General features: G+C 38.4%; 1 protein-coding gene across 4 annotated transcripts in view; it reads right to left on the bottom strand.

The window, feature by feature from the left end:
• The window catches only part of LOC145672114 (dnaJ homolog subfamily C member 28), a 57,116-nt gene that overhangs the window by 5,092 nt on the left and 33,223 nt on the right, over positions 1 to 18,801 (bottom strand). For 3 of the 4 annotated variants that reach the window (XM_081741387.1, XM_081741388.1, XM_081741389.1), the window contains one exon: positions 9,996 to 10,672. In XM_081741387.1, the coding sequence (XP_081597513.1) occupies positions 10,172 to 10,672 (501 nt within the window). In that variant the 3' untranslated portion in view covers positions 9,996 to 10,171. Of the gene's footprint in view, positions 1 to 1,734; positions 1,880 to 9,995; positions 10,673 to 18,801 lie in introns of those variants that run through there. The other variant, XM_081741390.1, reaches the window with a different exon arrangement.

The raw sequence follows: 18,801 nt of genomic DNA on the forward strand, positions 1-18,801 counted from the left end.
TTGTAAATATTTTACAAGACATGATTGGATACGTATTCTTTATAATAGTGTATATGTACTTTTTATAATAGTTGAGGTCATTATGAAAGGAAAATTCTTATATTTGAATGAACAGAAGAAGGAACGTAATATATTGGAAAATCTTTTTCAATACTTTTTTAATATTCCTTTACTCAAGATTCCCTCATAGTTTCTTATTAAAATAGTTTAGAGTGATCTAGCCCCTGGTGCGATAACCGCAGTATTTCATGTCACGGACCCCGCCTATTACGAAATCCTGGCTACGTGCCTATATATACAGAAGGTCAATTCACATAAGGTGGCCAATTTTACAGAGCTGATGACAAGCACAGCGTAGAAGGAACCAGAAGTTAGTAACCCGTGAATCCAGTAGTGAGTCACGTACAACACTGTGTGGAGGTTGTTGTGGTGAACAGCTATTATGTCTGTTAAAGTGACACCGACATATGCGCACTTTCCGATGCACAATTCAGTGCGTCAGTGATTGTGAAAATATGTGCGGCAAGGGTAAGCCAGCAACAATATCAGCAGGCGTACAGTAGGAAGGGTAAGGCAGCACTAAAAGCACCGGCCCTAAATATTAAGATCAAGGCGTGACAGTAAAAAGGAAACGTGCATGTCCAGCCAGGGCACTACGCGTTGTGAGAAACATCAGGGCATCAGTTGTGAAGGACAACCAACCCACCCAAAGTAACCTTGCCACCTCATGCAGGATATCAAGAGCACAGTGTGTCGTTTGATAAAAGGACAATTTGGGTCTGAAAAAACGTCATAAGGCGATGGGGCATAAGTTATCATCAAGGCACATTCAAGAGATATTCACGAACGCAAGAACGTTGTATGAACAGTACCTCTCAGATGACAAATGGCAGTGGTTTGTCACTGGATGAAGGCTGGATCTACCTTGATGACACCATTAAGCCCAGGAGCATTTTTATTCACCACATGATGCGAAGGGCCGCGGCGAGTTCATCCGTGAATGTCACAAGAAGTTTTCGAAAGGCTTCATGGTGGTGGCAGTTTTCTGCGCCCATGGAAAGTTGCCAATGTATCGTGTGGATTCGAAGGCCAAAGTGAATGCAGCGAACGAACATAATGGAATACTTATACACAACGCACAACCCACAGTTGTATCGCAGGGACACAGGGAAGGTGTTGATCCACATGGACAAAGCATCCAGTCACACTGTTCGCAGTTCTGTCGCGTATTATCGGCGTATGGCCACGGAGACTGGTGTGTCTGTTATACCCTTCTCGTCCATATCTGTGAAGTCACTAGATGCGTCCTCGATGGATTTCTGCGCCTTTGGCCTTCTGAAACAAGGCCTCGCGCGAAGGCGTTCCACCACCATAGCGGGGCTCTGGAATGCTTGTGAAGCGGTGTGTTCTACAATTCCTCTCACACACCTTCGACGCGCACTGCTTCAGTGGAAATTGCATTGCAGGGCGATAGTCCAGACTCGTGGCCACCACATCGAGAACAACCGTTAGTGGAGGAAGGGATTGTCCTGAGCAGGTGAGCGCACAAACTTTGGCCATCTTAGGTGAAGTGACCTAAATATATTAACATATGCATAACTTACGTTATGTAAAACCCAAAAATGTATTTCATTGAATATTCGATGCGGAAATGTAAAAATAAATGTGAAGGTTAACGTTGTAGTAGTTAAGAAGCTCATTAGTCACTGTGGTCACCATTACGAGTTTACCTACCTGGTTCATTTTCTGCGTGACGAAGTCGACGTAAGGGTAGGCATTCTTCTCAGGAAGAGGTTTTCCTTTCCCAGCGAGATTATCAAACTCCCCCCGAGACATGGACTCCTGAATTAAATCTTCTACTAGACGCTCCATGCCGTACCTTTCAAAAATCAAAACATTTATTTCAATATACGTTTAAATATAGCCTACGGAAACAATGCCATCATCACATTTCGGGTTATGATTCTTTATATCAAATGAAAGAAAACATTGTAATGAAAATCTTGCGAAAAAGTGTGCTTCCTGAGCTACGAGTTTCTGGAAGCTCGTACAGTAGGGAACTCAACTCAAATCATCCTGGGTGTTGTCAAAAAGACTAGTTTTCAGTACCTGGACACTACTATTAGTAAGGACATAATATGCGAATGTGAAAGGAAGGATAGGAATGGCGAAACAAGCATTTACGAGGAAGAAAAGTCTGTTTAGTGGATCTCTGAATAAAGAATTATGAAAAAGACTGAAAAAGTGTTTCGTGTGAAATATTGCATTCTATGGGGCAGAAACATGAACTACGGAAAAGTGATGAAAAGATACTGGAGGCTTTCGAAATGTTGAAGTAGAGAATGAAAAGAATTAGCTGGGTCCAACGGAACAAATGAGGTGTTAGAAATGGTGGGGGAGAAAAGAAAGAACAATTTTAGATGTAATTAGAGAAAGAAAGAGAAAATGATTGGGACATTGGTTGAGAAGGAACTATGTTATGAGGAACGTCCTAAAAAGGTACGGTAGAAGGAAAAGACGGGGAGGGGCTCAAGATTCTCTTCTGTCGGACACAACCTTTTAGAGTAGTGTAGAAAAGCTTCTATCAACTGAAGCTGATGATGAATTTTTCTGATTCGGGTGTGCACTGACCATGAAACCATCACAGTCATGCTATAACATTATTTTTATTATTGTCCTGCTCCTCACGGAACTGCAGTTATGTTTTTAAACTCTTAAATTTGGAACTTCAGTATAAGTGTATGAGAAATTTTTTCACTCTTAAAAATATCCACTATTGGCCTGTTTGGGTTTTCATTGTTACTGTAAATTTAATAATAAATTTAATTCTTGGTTACAATAATTAACTACAACTGTTTAATTACAATAATTAAACTAACAATTAAAGAGACAGTTAAGTTTTCAAGAATTATGCTTTATTTCACATATGCTTTTATGGTTTATTAACATTTTAAAATTAATTTTATCTGAACCCTTAGATAAACAACAACAATAACAATAATAAAAAAAAGATGTTCCGGATAGCAAAAGCATGTCTAAAGGTTTGTTATTTTTATGCTTTTGGTTGCTATAATGACAACCACTGAACAAGATGTATGTGAAGCGATCAAAAGTTAAATCATAGAGCAAACAACAATGATGTTACTGTAAATTAGCATAATCACTACACTCCTACAACTTTTACAGAAGGGTACAAAAAATACTGTGTAATAATCCAAGTTCTTGTACCAATATGTGACATGTCAGGACAGAACTGCTTTCATGATTTCTGTTCCATGAAAATACACCCCAGCACTGTGCAGTAGTATCTGGATTCGAAGTAGATATTGTATTCTTATTGCCAGATTTAGCTCCTGTAATTTTATTTATTTATATTTTAATTTATTTAAAGTGATGCATCCTTTGAAAAAGAAGCTGGTTAGCTGATTTGGAGCTTAGGATCCCTTTTAGCACCTAAAGCTAACGTGGGATTCGAACCACATGAACTCCCGCCGGGAATTGAATCCAGGTCTCTCCCGTAGAAGGCGCGTCCGCTAATCATGTAGCCAGAAGGGAGCTCTTGAAAGAGAACGATGGGGTTAGGAGGTACTGAATCAGCCCCCATATTCCCCGGATATGAGACCGTGCGATTTTAATTTGTTCAAAAAATGAAAGAGGTCTTCAATGGAAGTTTTCGTGACATTCTCAGCATTGATCATATTTTAGGGCGCTCTCTCGAAACCTTCTCACAAACTTTCTCCACGGTACTCAACGTCTACCAAATATCTGGAAACGCGTTCAGCACGTAGGCCTCGAGGAAATATAATCATGTTCATGTGAGCAATATTAACATCATGAGCCCTTTATTTTTTGGAATATAAAGAAATGATAAGAATCATACACATATTTCAACTAAAATAATATTTTTTTTTTAAAGTTTATTTAAACTTTAATAACAATCTTTTATTAAGATTTCAAGGTACCTACATCAAAAGATAAATGGCGTTATTGGAATTCTACGGTTAATCAGTGTAAAAAAATAATATTTATTTTTAAAAACTTTTTAATACTTCCCATAAGCTACTGCGAGTAGCAGCATGAACACCGATTAGTGGCGTGTATCTACGAATTAGTTCAAAAAAAAAAAAAAACCTTTCTAGATTTCTGGAACGCAAATTAATCGACTACTTTGGTGAAATCAATTTTTAAAGCCTTCTCATTTTCAAAGCATAACAGTGTTAAACTGTTCAGTCGTTCTTGGCTCATTCATCTACAAACATAGTTTTCAATTATCTGTAGCTTCGGAAAGGATCTTTCGGTTTTAGTTATAGTCACTGGAACAGTCAAATACATGAAATATCCCGTGCACATATCCAGATAACTTGACAATCAGGAACTGTGATCCACCATTGAAAAATCAGTGTGCTGCTTAACATTTGTCATTTACTTAAAGTTGTCTATAAAGGTAGCCCAAACTAAAAGCAGCTGCAACGGAATATAATTGGGATATATCTTCGGAGAATCTTTGTGAAAACATCCCTGCTTTACCTGAATTTCTGCTTCTGTGGAGGCTATAAGGAACTTTGGTTGTATCACTTTGTGCATCTACAACGGCAATGGCCTTTATACCTTGGAATCGATTTCCCAACTGCCCACATAGTGTCTACCGTTGTGGAAAACTCGGTTACTTTGAAGCGGCTTTTAGGATCAATCAGTCTTTCATCTTCACGAGGTATGTCAGGGTGTGATCTTGCTGTTCTCATCACGGTACTGTAAAACTCATTCTTAATACCTCATTTCGCACTTATTTCAGATGCTTCTGACAACAACTCTTCAAATTTTCTCCTCCGATCAACAATTTCTAACACAACAATCTAGAGAAGCTCATATGTTGTGATTGAAGTCAGTTGTCTCCAATTGTAATGACTTAGAAGTAATATTAACTTTCTCTCATTTTGGACTGTACTACTAGCAACAGAACAAACCAAAATATTCTAAGTTTATCTTCAGGCAATATGTCGTTTCTTTCCTTTGGACTTTTATTTGTAAAAATTATACAATAGGCATTTGACATCGTAAAATCGATATTTCAAAGAATACAGAGCATCATATTTTCCAGTCCAACAAGTTGGATTCAATGTTTTTAAACTTGGTTTGGTACTTGGGGATGTTTGCAGTTTTAACCATCAAACTATGCTGTTGAAAAATAAATTAAAAAAAAAAATGGAACTATTAAATGACATCGGGACTGTCACGTAATAGCTAAACGACCCCGAAAATTATGGATTGTACACTAATATCGGTTGTTTCTCATTCTTTTATGTTACTATTTCCGCCTCCCAAAATGTGCTAACAGGGTTGAACTAGGATTTTAACGGTATTGGGTGCGTCACTATTCATTTCAGCGACCCCAAACAGTAATATAGGTCTTTTTCAATCACTGTTACAAGTCATTTACGTCCCATCCCCTTATGGGTACCAATGAGGGATAAACGTGGACTTGTCACTATTCATCTCGGGTTTGGGCCGCGTTAGCTCAGTAGTAGAGCGTTGACCTCTGGTGCATGGGGTCCTTGGTTCGATCCCAGCTCGCGCCAAGTGAGCTTTATGGTGGACAAACACTGTGTGTATGGGTTTTCTCGGGGTTCTCCCGTTTCCTCCCACTTTCTTTATTCCACCATTTCAGTCATTTCTCATCATCACCGTCTCCTTTAGCCTAGCCGGTATATTCGAGGAACGTAAAGCTTAAAAGATTTCATCTCACGGGTCACGAAAACTGGATTCGGTACTATTATAAGGTATTTTTTTTATATACTTTTACAAGTTCCCTACTTTCCACTCAATTCTAGGGGCGCTAGATGGTCTTACCCCAACTGGGAGCTGAATTTACTTTAAAGGTATTGCAACTGTAACCAATTAACTTAGGGACCCCGGAAATTTTAGATTCTACACTAATATCAGTGGTTTCCGATTATTTTACATGTCAATCTCCCCATGGGTGTTAATGGGGCTGAACTTAGACTGAAACGGCATTAGGAGTGTCAGTATTAACCTCAGAAACTCCAAAAACTATGGATTCGACCCTAATATCAGTCGTCTTCGATCGTTTTGATGTCACCTCCGTTCTACTCTCCTTAGGTGTGTTAGGGGCCTAACTCCGCTGCAAGCTCAACTTGGACTTACAGAACACCGGAATTTCACTAATCAACTTAGGGACCTCGAAAACTATGGATGGATTCGACACTAAAATTGGTCATTTCCGATCATTTTTATAGGTCATCCTTAAGGGTAAGAGCACGAGTTTTTCGCACTAAAAATTTGAAAATTTTGCGTTTCGTCGCATTTTCCAAATAAAGTTTCGAATTTTGTAGCTCTTATGGAAAATATGTTTCTTTTATTCATAGATCACTACAGAAATAAACCATTAATTACCTACAGACAAAACACACTGAATATTTTACTTGACATTGTAAATTTCACTTATAGATTTTTTAAAAAATCAAACTGAAGGAAAATCAGTAAACTTACTATGAGTAGGAAAGTTTTGCTCTCTTCTGAAAACGCATGGCACAAGTTACATTTAAGCATTAAACATAAGCATGTTACATGCTTCCACATTTTCCTCCTTCATTGAACGTTTGTTACGTACCACCAGTTCATACTTGGAAAAAAACCTCTCACAATTGGCATTGCTTGTTGGAAGCCACACATATGTAAGTGCATTTATAACAAACTTCAAACAGTCATCACTTCGGAACTCTTGTTTCAAAACATTCACTACACTGCACTTCCCAGACGAATCACTTGTCAAGAATTCATAGGCCGCTTTGTAAAACTCCAAATACGGTACTTCATAATCCGTTTTCTTTCTTTTTTAAATGAAGGCAAAACTATAAAAAAGTTCCTCAACGCAACAATCTGGTTCACTACTACATGCAATTACAGAAGGATCAACTTTCCCAAAGCATCATATATTTCTGTAGCTTGAGAGTCTTCTTTTTTGGGAAGAAAACTTCAAGAATGATCTTTCTGCACTTTTTTTTCTTTTAATGTCACATTCAACACTACCCTCTTTTCACTTAATAACAAACGTAAGTGTGCTTTAGCTTTTTCAGCACACTTTTTCAGCAAAAGAGGCCCTGCCGCAAAACGTTCAATCGAGTACTAAGTGTCAAGACGACTACCAAACAGATGTGTTGTCAGAGATTTGTCCGTCTCAGTGAAAGTTATAAAATCGACAAGGTCCCCACTATTATCACTAACAAAACTTAACTGAGCATTCAAAAACAGCTTCTTGTCTTTCAAATAACTTCTGAGCGTATTAGCTTGAGAATTTAGATCGTCGCATTTTGAAAGGAACTGATCTAGTAGTTCTAAGTATTTGTCTCGATACTGCACAGCATGGAACCAATACTCCACCTAGTCAGAACACGCTCGGGGAACAACTTGGGTTCAAGATCAGGATACTTCACTTTAAGCAAAATTTGGTACTTGCTTTTGAGTTTCCTTGCGTTCAAAAATGCATTTTTCACTTTGCACATAAAATAATTACGTTATTTCAAAGTGTTCTGCCAGATATCTTCAATCAAGTTCAATTTGTGTGACCAACACTACTGTACATGAACCATGTGGGTTCCAATTATTACAGACAACGTGTCAAAGGACTTGCACTGTCTGAGACAAAACCAATAATATTCTTATACTCAATGCTGTAGCCGTGTAGTGTGTCTATTATCACTTGAGAACATGTGGTTGCATTACTGCATCCAGAAAAGTAATAGTAAACACACTCTTGCTCCAATGTTTCCTCAATTGTACAGGCCAAAACTGCAAAGACAGCTCTTCCTTTACGGTCAGTGGTCTCATCGCACATCACTGCCACTTTCTCCCCTACAAAGGGACTCTCTGGCTAGCTAATTAAAATGGCTGCCCCCCTTCCAGCTGCGATGGTGATAGCTAACGCGCACATGATCTTATAGCCATGTCCGTATCACCCAAAATGAATCGTTCATGCTACTTCTACCGTTCCGTCAGAGGAAAACTGGCGTTTTTAAATTAATGAAAACGTATTTTTAAAATTGCGCGTTATATCGCGTATTGTTAGAAATTTCGCGTTTTATCGCACAACGGAAACCAATGAAAATACACATAGAATATCATAAAGCATCAAGAAACTGAAAATTACTTAATTCTAACGCATTTCGTTTTATCGCGCATTCCGAAAAACTCGTTCCTCTAGTCATCCCCTCTCATATCCCTTAGGTGTGCTAGGGGGTTAGCCCTACAGTATTCTTCTCCAAGTAATATGTGCACCAAGTCTGATTAAAAATACTCTAGACGTTCTGGTGTTATGGTGGAAAATGAAATGAAATGAAATCTTTGAGTTTTACGTCCCACGATTATGCCGGTTAGGCTAAAGGAGACGGTGATGATGATTGATGAATGAAATGGTGGAATGAAGAAAGTGAGAGGAAACGGGAGAACCCCGAGAAAACCCCCTACACACGGTGTTTGTTCACCACAAAGTCCACTTGGCAGGGGCTGGGATCGAACCCGGGACCCCAAGCACCAGAGGTGAACGCTCTACCACTGAGCCACCGCGGCCCCGGTGTTATGGTGGAGTCAGTAATTGTTACTAGGCATACATTTCCCCGGCAATTCAACATTCATCAAAATTACAGTGTTCCAAACCACAATACATCATTTTGCGGATTAGGAACTTTTCAGAGAGCTTACGCCGTAAAGAAGACACCTTCAGGAAAACCGCTTACAGTTCATCAATATGGAAGAATGGGTTAAATACTTTGAAAAATATGATTTTCAAAAAGTATCAGTGGAATGCTTCATACTTATTTGTTGTCACAAACTTCATTCGGAAATAAAATACCATTTGTGAAACAGTCAGTCTGAACACAATTTCAATGTGAAAAACCGTCAGTGTTTTCTGCTACACCCTGTATGACATATACAGCTTTTAGTATCATTCTTTACAAACGCTGAAACAACGTTAAAGTCAAATTAATTCAATCAAATTTTGAACCTGACTATATATAAAGACTACGATGGTTACAATAAAATGGCATTTCATGTTCTGTAGTTATTGTCCTCCAGAAAAAAAAACAGAAATATTTCATTGTCTTGATCGTTGTAGTAGTTAGTCCGTTGTGTTTTTAATTACATTTCCCAGCTAAATGGTACTTTTTCATTTATGATTACATCTGGATGATTACATATCCTTATTATACAAAAAAAGAAACCCATTATAACAAATATATTTGAAAAAGATTATGACTGTCAAGATTTCCGGAGTTTACTTACCTTTTTTTATTTTTTTAAAAATGCGAAAAATTTGTAAGTGAGCTAATACCTTTATATCCCCAACAGGAATATCACAAACAAGACTGTATTCATCATTTATAAGATCTTTTAGGTCACTTACAGGGTGTCTCAAAAGTCCCTTTGACAGGGTAACTCTGTTATTATCAGAGTTACAACAAAATATAAGAGAGGAAACCGTCTCCAAATATGATATTTTCAATCTAAGTGAAGAAATTTTTAAAATCGGACAAGTCGTTTGGGCTGTATACTCTTTATACGCACAATGCTAAATGAAAATCCTTCACTTTAGATTGAAACCATTATAATTGGAGACGGTTTCCTCTCTTACATTTTATTGTAACTCTGATAATAACAGAGTTACCCTATGTCAAAGGACTTTTGAGACACCCTGTATGTAAAATGTTAAAATTTGTAGTTTCCTTTTCAGGGGATAGGGTTATATTTTCAACGTAACAGATATCGTTGAATTTGTTTTGCAAGCTTTACAATTTTTCTTACATATGTAATATAGTTGGTTCTCGTGCGATTTTACTTCTTCCGGATATCCAAAAACCCAGAGTGATTACTACGTCTAAACATAGTTCATAAGAAATAGCGTGTCAAAATAGCTAAGCTATATATCGTATACAGGACACTGATCATCAAGCATTTTCATTTTCGCAAATGAAACACTATAATAGTCAGAAGGAATCTTTTATTTGCTTAAGGTCATTATACAGAACATAACTATTTGATTATTGAACCGTGAATATTAAAAAAAAAAAAAAAAATCAAACTGCCAATTATAAGAAAATAACAGAATTAAGGAAAAAATTGTTATTAATCTTCATATTAACAAAAAGAATTTAGTAATTTACTTGCTTTTCGCACTGGAAAATATATCAAGAAAATTTGCAACCTTCGCTCGGCTCAACAACTCCTCTAAGTAGCCAAAAATACCTCTACTTGAAGCAGTAGGTCTTTCTTGTTGCACTTCTCGTTTTGGAGCAACTTTCGGCTTTGGTTGTACAACAAATTTCGTTGCGGGAACATACTCTGCCATTTCTATAGTTTTAATACTTGCATTTGTTTTCAATATAGTATTTGCTTCTGCTTCTATATTGAATGGGACTATCCGTTTTTTAATAACTGGTGCCAGAGAGTTGTATTTGTGAATTTTTGTATTCAAAAGATCCACTGCACTTGCGTGGTTACTTATGACACTTGCCCAAGCTTCTTCCTCGATAGGTGTCAGAGGATAGTCTCCGAAATCTTGTCTGACTGAAAGAAGACTTTGCCGTATACTTGAAATGTCTTCAATTATGTTCTTTTGTAAGTCTGCCCATTCAGGAAATAAATTATTGCTCACCAACATCTGCGAAGAAATACATATTTACAGATAAGACATTATTTAATGCAAGTTAATTTCCATAAAACATCCATCTTACAAACTATCAATTATTTATAAAACTAGCGTACTTTTATTCAATATGCAATTCAAATAAGGGGGAAAAATAGATCATTAATGAAGTGCTTGGTTGGTTCGACTGGGGTTTAGCGTACCTTTCAGTAGAGAGGCTACTGATACGTAGACATACAGTGTTATGTGCGATCAGAACCACCTGAGGATAGAAGTCAATGGAGAGACTTTGTGAACGCGGCATTGAATCCGGTTCCATAGGACATGGAGTAGTTAGTTAAGTTAAAGCTCAAAGCTCTTAATCCATACTACGAGCGCATCTAGAAAGTAATTTTCCCACGCCTCTCATAGATAGGAAACCGTATATTGCGCGAAGAGACTGCGTGCATGTGAGAGAGTAAGGTCCTAGCGTGGCGCAGGTGCCAGCGGTACTTCCCTAGTGCTCTCAGTAGCGTCGTGGCAGTAAGATGGACCTTCCTATTCCAGCTCCTGCTGCATGTAAAGTGCGAGCAGTGATAAAGTTTTTCAATGCACACGGCACAGCACCGATTGAAATCCATCGTCAGCTGTGCCAGGTCTATGGGTCTAACGTCATGAGCAAGCAGAGGTGCGTTGCTGGTGTACTCATTTGCAGCAGGACGCCAAAATGTGCATGTTGAATCCTGTAAGCAGCCCACGTTTCATTCCCTGTGATGACTCGGTCCAGAAACTCTTCTCCCTATCGTGGTATCGTTAAAAAAAAAAAATGTTGACTCCTTGCGCCTTGCTTTGTGTTCTGGAGTCAGTTGCTTCGGCACCGACCTGGCACACTTCTTGAACAACAGGTGCTCCATGACAGTGGTGGGAAATAAGGAGCGGGAAATCTGTGGGAACTGAACGCTGAGTTCCGTTATTGTGAAGCGACGATTCTGCATGATGCGTTCCTGAACAAGGTCCACATGGTCGTCTATGATGACGGTTGGGCTCCCACTGCGCTTTTCATCATGCACATTTTGGCATCTTGCTGCAAATTGTCAACGTCAACAACGAACTATCTGCTTGCTCATGACGTTAGGCCCATAGACCTAGTGCAGTTGACGATGGATTTCAATCAGCGTTATGCTCTGTGCATTGAAAAACTTTATCATTGCTCGCACTTCACACGCGGCAGACGCTGGAATAATAACGTCTATCTTCAACCACTGCCACGATGCTACCGAGAACACTACGGAAGTTCCGCTGACGCATGCGCCATGCTAGGACTTTACTTTCTCACGTGCACGTAGTCGCTTCACGCAACATATGGTTTCCTAGCTATGGGACGCATGGGAAAGTTACTTTCTGGATGCGCTCGTAGTATGGATTAAGAGCTTTGAGCTTTAACTTAACTAACTACTCCATGGCCTATGGAACCGGATTCAATGCCGCGATCACAAAGTCTATCCATTGACTTCTATCCTTAGCCAAATGGATACAGTTTCTACTTTGTATCTTATTTCTGCGAGATCCATCTTAGTAATATCTTTCCATCTGCGCCTAGGTCTTCCTAATGGTCGTTTTTCGATTGGATTTTCAATTAAGACTTTGAAAGCGTTCCTGCTTTCTTCCATACTGGCTGTATGACCTATCCATCTGAGTCTCCTAGACTTGATACCCCAAACAATGTTTGGTGAACGGTATAAATTATGCAGTTTCTCGTTATGAAGTTTCCGCAATTCCCCATTCCCGTTCCTCTTGGGTCCGAATATTCATCTCAGAAGCTTGTTCTCAAATGACATGACATAATTTGCACAAGAAATACTTTTCATTATAAATTTCGAGTCTATGAAGTTATTATTATTATTATTATTATTATTATTATTATTATTATTATTATTATTATTATTATTATTATTATTGCTCAATAGTTTAATGTAAACGGCAGATATGTTAAGGCAGCTGTACCGATGGAAAATTCAAAGTTGTAATTCATTCTATTAATAATCAAAAAATGAGTTTCGTTTTACAGTGTGAAATTACGGTAGACTTCTATTCTAAACTATGCAAATTCAATACTAAAACTAGGCCTATGCAAATTCAATACTAAAACTGAAAGTAGTACATCAATAACTTGTGGTTGCAATAGAGGAATAAGATCACAGTAATTTTCCTTGGTTACTCAGACCCTGAATCCAGAAGAATAAGCATGGAAATGGAATTTACTCTTGAGACGCAGAATTGATTTCAAATTACCGCTTCTCGCTACCTATTGCCATCTATGTTCTATCACAAATAACACTGAAACTTGAAATGATTGATTGCTACCACTTCTAGTCTGATGAGAGAGAAAACAGAGGAGATGGCATCTATTGTTGGACGCTCAATTGACTGCAATAAAACAGCCTGTCGCTATATATTAGACTATTTGTTATATAGCGATCAATGTTGAAATCGGAAATTGTATATTTCTTCCACTTTCGGTCTGAATCGAGAATTAATAGGGGATATAAAATCAATTTTCGGGACGCTGAATCGATTCTAAAAGATCGCTTCCCGCTATACCTGACCGTTTATGCTCTATGGTGATCCTCGCTGAAACTGAAAATGGCTAATTTTATTATTCTCGCTAAATTTTATTATCATTGTTACTTACAATGGAACCCATTTTATTATTGTCACAGGCCCCTCAATTATATTTTTTCTACGTTATAATTTTAGCTAACACTTTTCACAGATTAAAAGCTGACAACATTTACCAACTTTAAATGAAAATGAACTAACTTTATTGTGTTTAAAATTACATATAAATAAATGAAATTTTTCAGTTCAGTGAATGATTATCAAAGGAACTGATAAAATGAGAATGTGGGAGGAAAAGGAGAACCCCGATAAAAAACACAAAAACAATGTTGCTCACTACAAACTGACATGGGCTGGGATTGAAAAATCTTTGAGGTTTACGTCCCACGGTTATGCCGGTTAGGCTAAAGGAGACGGTGATTATGAGAAATGAATGAAATGGTGGAATGAAGATAGTGGGAGGAAACGGGAGAACCCTGAGAAAACCCACGAGCACGGTGTTTGTCCACCACAAAGTCCACACGGCGCGAGCTGGGATCGAACCAGGGACCCCAAGCACCGGAGGTGAACGCTCTACCACTGAGCCACCGCACCCCCAGGGCTGGGATTGAGTCACCAGGCCCCCTCGCACCAGAGCTGAGAGCTGAGTAAGCTACTATGCCCCATTGTTCAAAATTATAGCTGATGACTTCGACAACTTAAGTCACTGTCTTCTACAGAGTTGTAATAAGAATGAGTTAGCGTACTTCCTTATAACTAATACATGACGTTTGTCTATGATTACGAACTTCTCATCACATTACGATACGGAGGAAACAATCCATTTTTTTTTTTTTTCGCCATACAATCTATTGGTGCAAATTCAATTATACACGAGTCAAGAAAGTGACTGGGCTGAAAATCGAATCCAGGTCTCCAACTTACATGCAGATGTGTTAACCACTATGCCAGTGTTTGTCAAACGTCTTCAAGTGAGGAACACTTTTATTAGTCAGAATGTTCTAAAGACCGCAATACTCATTCCCTTCAAATCAAAATTTATCATTTTTTAAAAATCTTTTCAGCATATCTTAATATCACTTATATTCTTAAGTTAACATTAATTACAATTCTCTGAATTCTACCTTGGTATTAATAAAAAAAAAATACTTAGTAGTTTCTTTTAATAACTGAAAGCTATCAAAAATATTTTATGGATTACGGAAGTTAGAGAGGAATTATTTAGAGCGCTTCGAAATGTGGTATTGGAGGAACATGCAGAAGATAAAGTGGACGGAAACAGTAAGAAACGAATATGTTTTAAAACGGATAGGACAGAAAAGGACACTTGTAGCTAGCATCCTTCATAGGAAGATCAACTGGATTGGAAACATCTTGCGAAGAAATTATCTTCTTCACACGGCCATTGGGGGAAAGATGGAAGGAAAGCGAGGAATAGGAATACGAAGAACACAACAGATTGATGATTTGAAATATATAAGAAAATACCGAGAGTTCGAGAAAGATGGAAGAAACATTACCAACACAAAAATAAATAAATAAATAGAAAACATTGATTCCAGGACCTGACAACAGGCATAATACACTGGCCGTCATAAATTAAGCAATAAATGGATATTCAGGTGTATAAGGAAAGTAAACGCATGCAAGTGAACAAACTGTTATCGAAATTAAAGAAGCACCAATTTTACGCTATACAGCAAGGAAAACTACCAAATGAAAGTTACACTCGTGGGGAAAAAATGATGCTGGATGTAGGTGGCACTGAAACTCTGAAACACTGAAGCCAATAAAGGATGGTTTGCTGACACTAATAAGGGATATGATCACCATCCATAGTAATACAAGATTCACAACGTCGTCTCATGCTAGTAATAAATGTTTGTACTAGCTCATTTGGTATCTGGGTCCATTGTTGACGAAGAGCCGGTTGAAGATCTTGGAGAGTTCGTGGAGGAGGTACACGACTTGCAATTCGTCGACCTAGAGCATTTCACATGTGTTCTATCGGGTTAAGGTCCGGGAACCTCGATGGCCACTTCGTTAGTTAAATATGGTGTTCCTCCAAGTACAGATCGATCGCTTGTGCTCTATGGGGACGAGCATTATCGTCCTGTAGAATCCCTCACCTCTGGCACGTGCGAAGAATACAACGTGACCTCTGAAGGGTACAAGGGAACGTCATCCCTATAGCGCTGAGCTATCATTGTGTCACGCGTGAGAACATACAGATCAGTATGTCCTCCAAGCGAGATGCCACCCTACACAAGCATATCTGCACCACCGTATCGATCCCTTTTTACAATATTGGATGGATGGTACCGGGTTCCTTTTTCTCGCCAGACCAATCTGCGTCAAGAATCACTATCCAGAGAAAATCTAGATTCGTCAGTATAGACGACTGACTGTCATTGCTTCTGGGTCCAATTCACATGCGCTTCTGCCAAATTTAATCGCTGTCTCTTGTGACACCGGGTAAGTGGTACACACACCACTGGTATTCTGGCATAAAACCCACCTTCGTGAAGTCGCCTGCGTACTGTACTCGTTGATAGAGGTCGTCCAGTGGCACCAACAGCCTCCACACGCACTTAAGAGTTGCTGTTGCAGACCTGCTTCTTCGACTATTCAAACGAATATATCGTTCATTCCTGACCGATGTCAAACGTTTTTGACCGCCACTGCAACTTCTCGAAGCATTCTGCATTTTCTGGTACTTGCTCCATAACCTGGTGACCAACCGGGCCACGTCGACCTGACGCTGCCCTGCTTCCAATCTACCGATGGCACGCCAGCGTAATTCATCCTGTAAATGATGCCTCGTTGCTATATTCACCTGTTTCACTCCACTAGACCTGCTTCTGCACTCTACACGCACACTGTCACCCAACAATTCCGTGAGCTCATGTAGTCCTCGTCCGTACATAGTACTTTACGAAGTCATGTGAGGGCAGTATAATCGCGAGTTCTTCCGCACAATCTTTCCCCGATCATTCGTCAATACTCGTTGTATTATGATATCCATGTTCTCTGCATTTCATCCCCCACCCCTCGTCATTTTATTACACATTTTGTCTTTGTTGCTTAATTTATAAAGGCCAGTGTACTTAATAATACTAATAATAATATGTAAGGTAATAAATTTCATCAAGTGTCAATCCTGAGAGACAAAGTGAAAGACGTAATTTCCAGACACTGTTCGAGATAATCAATTAGAATTTCATTTTTTTTTTCCTTGTCTTTTTGGACTAATGTTTAATCTAAGAGGACTACTGTTTCAGAAACGGTCCACTCGTTATTAGACTATAGGTGAAATACACTTTTAATCTGAAGTTAGTTCTCAGCCATTCTGACAATACAGACTGGCAGAGAACGGACGGATCTGTTACGGACATGGCTTCTTCCAAAACTGGAACAGAGTATCCTCGGCTTCATATACTCTAAGTTCCTACTGTTTTTGGATAGCCCAGTGACTATACAGTGTTATTACGAATATATTCCTGATTATACACCTAAACGAATCTCGTTTAGTAACACGGTATCAATGGAAACGAAAACTTAAAACTTTTCAGTAGCTGATAAAGCTGTCGATAGGAGAAAAAAAATGGCTGCCAATGAAGACAAGGCGTCGTTTTGCGTGTTGGATTTTCACTTCTGCCAGTCTGTTATCACTGTGTAACGTTAATTTAGAAGGAAGTTTGTTGAAGAGGCTCCCAGTGGACATAGTATCCGCAAGTGTTATTTTGGATTTAAAAGCAAATGGATGCATCCGTAAGCAAAAGTCACCCAGCCGTCCACCAGTAAGCAAGGCAATTAAGGATCGTGTGAGAGAATAACGTATGAAGCCCACAAAAATCAACCATCGCAGTCAACACAGAATTATACATCCTGCAACCAAATATGTGAAAGATTTAATGCAAACGTTTGCGATTCCATCCTTACTTTTGCAACTGTTGCAAGCCCTGAAACCGGACGACTAAGTCAAGAGACAGTCTTTCTGCAAGGATATGCAAGTCCAAACTGATGGTTTTATGCAATTATTGATATTAATTGACAGACACATGTCAAGCAAAGTGCACAAACATAATGTCGGGTCTAAGGTCTAGAAAATTCTGATGTTATATGGAGCATGTACTCGACTCCCCTAGAGTACCGGTAAATGTTTTTCGTGCTATCAGCATGGTATATGACTCTTTCTTCTTTGACGAAGACAATCACAGAGACTTCATACCTCCAAATGTAACGGACATGGCTTTTTCCACAATTGGAACATGATAATCCGGCTTCATTTATCAACATAAAAGCACCACCCCATTTCCACTCAGATGTCAGACGTAAACTGAATAGGTGACTACCAAACATGGATCAGGCATGCTGGTAGAGATGATAGTGAACGTTTACGTTGGCTTTTACGTTCACTAATCTTGCACCCTGTCACTTTTTTCTCTGGAATTTTATCACACAACACGTGCATTCAGGATGTTCATGTTCGCATCTCAGAAGCCAATGCATTATTGGATAGTCCAATGTTAAAATATATATAGCAAGAAATTGACTATAAGCTAGATGTGTCGTGCATGACGAAGGAAGTCACACTGACAACATGAGATGTGATATTTTGAAACAAATATAAAACAAACTTATTGAGTTTCTGTCTCCATTGATAGAATTTTCGCCTGTCTGAATATTGTTAAGCGAGATTTGTTCAGGTTTCTAATTGGGAAGGTAATTTGTAAAATACTATATTAATGCAGTGGTTCCTAACCGTTTTTGACAGACGACACACCTTACTGAACACACATGACATCGTGACAAATGTTTTAATTTGTTTTATTATTAATAATGATATAAATTATAATAGTGTAAGTTTATAAGTTCCTATAAAATAATGACTATGTAGTGTTGACCATTACTGCTTCTAGAGATGTTGACTGGTACTGTCTGAAAATTTATTTAACTAATTATTAAATGCTTCATCATTTTCAACCAACTTAAGACGTTCGTTACTGAATTCTCTATGTCTACGTATGTATGTCTGTCTGTGTCTGTCTGTTACTTGCGAATATTTCAATTTTGAGCCCTCCCCTTCGATAGAGGTATCAAAAACTATCTGAAAAAGTGATGGAATCTTTTCGCGTCACTCTTACTGTTCAGGAGATACTGGCCAAAAAAAGCGATTCAGAATCTCTGGAATCGTTAAGTCATAAAGAGATGATACTGGTATTGATGAATACCTAAGAGGATGGTGAATATTTTGGTACAAAATAGTAACCGGTGGCCACTTGCCAACTGGCCCCGTTCCCCAGATATTGACCAAAAAGTTCGGATTTCGGGAGATTTAAGGAACCATATCTCGGGAACCGTAAGACATAAAGAGATGATATTTTGTGAATTTTTCAATTTTGAGCATGTGTCTTCATAAAACGACATATCGTGGAACGTTTTAACAGAACTCTTAAATAAAATATGTGTAAAAATTTAGTATTCGAGGAAATGTTTACAAGAATTGTTTAATGACTATAACAATAAAGTACACAGAACAATGG

Source organism: Thermobia domestica, chromosome 15 (assembly GCF_964235325.1).
Source record: "Thermobia domestica chromosome 15, izTheDome1.hap1.1, whole genome shotgun sequence".
NCBI classification, from domain to species: Eukaryota; Metazoa; Arthropoda; class Insecta; order Zygentoma; family Lepismatidae; genus Thermobia; species Thermobia domestica.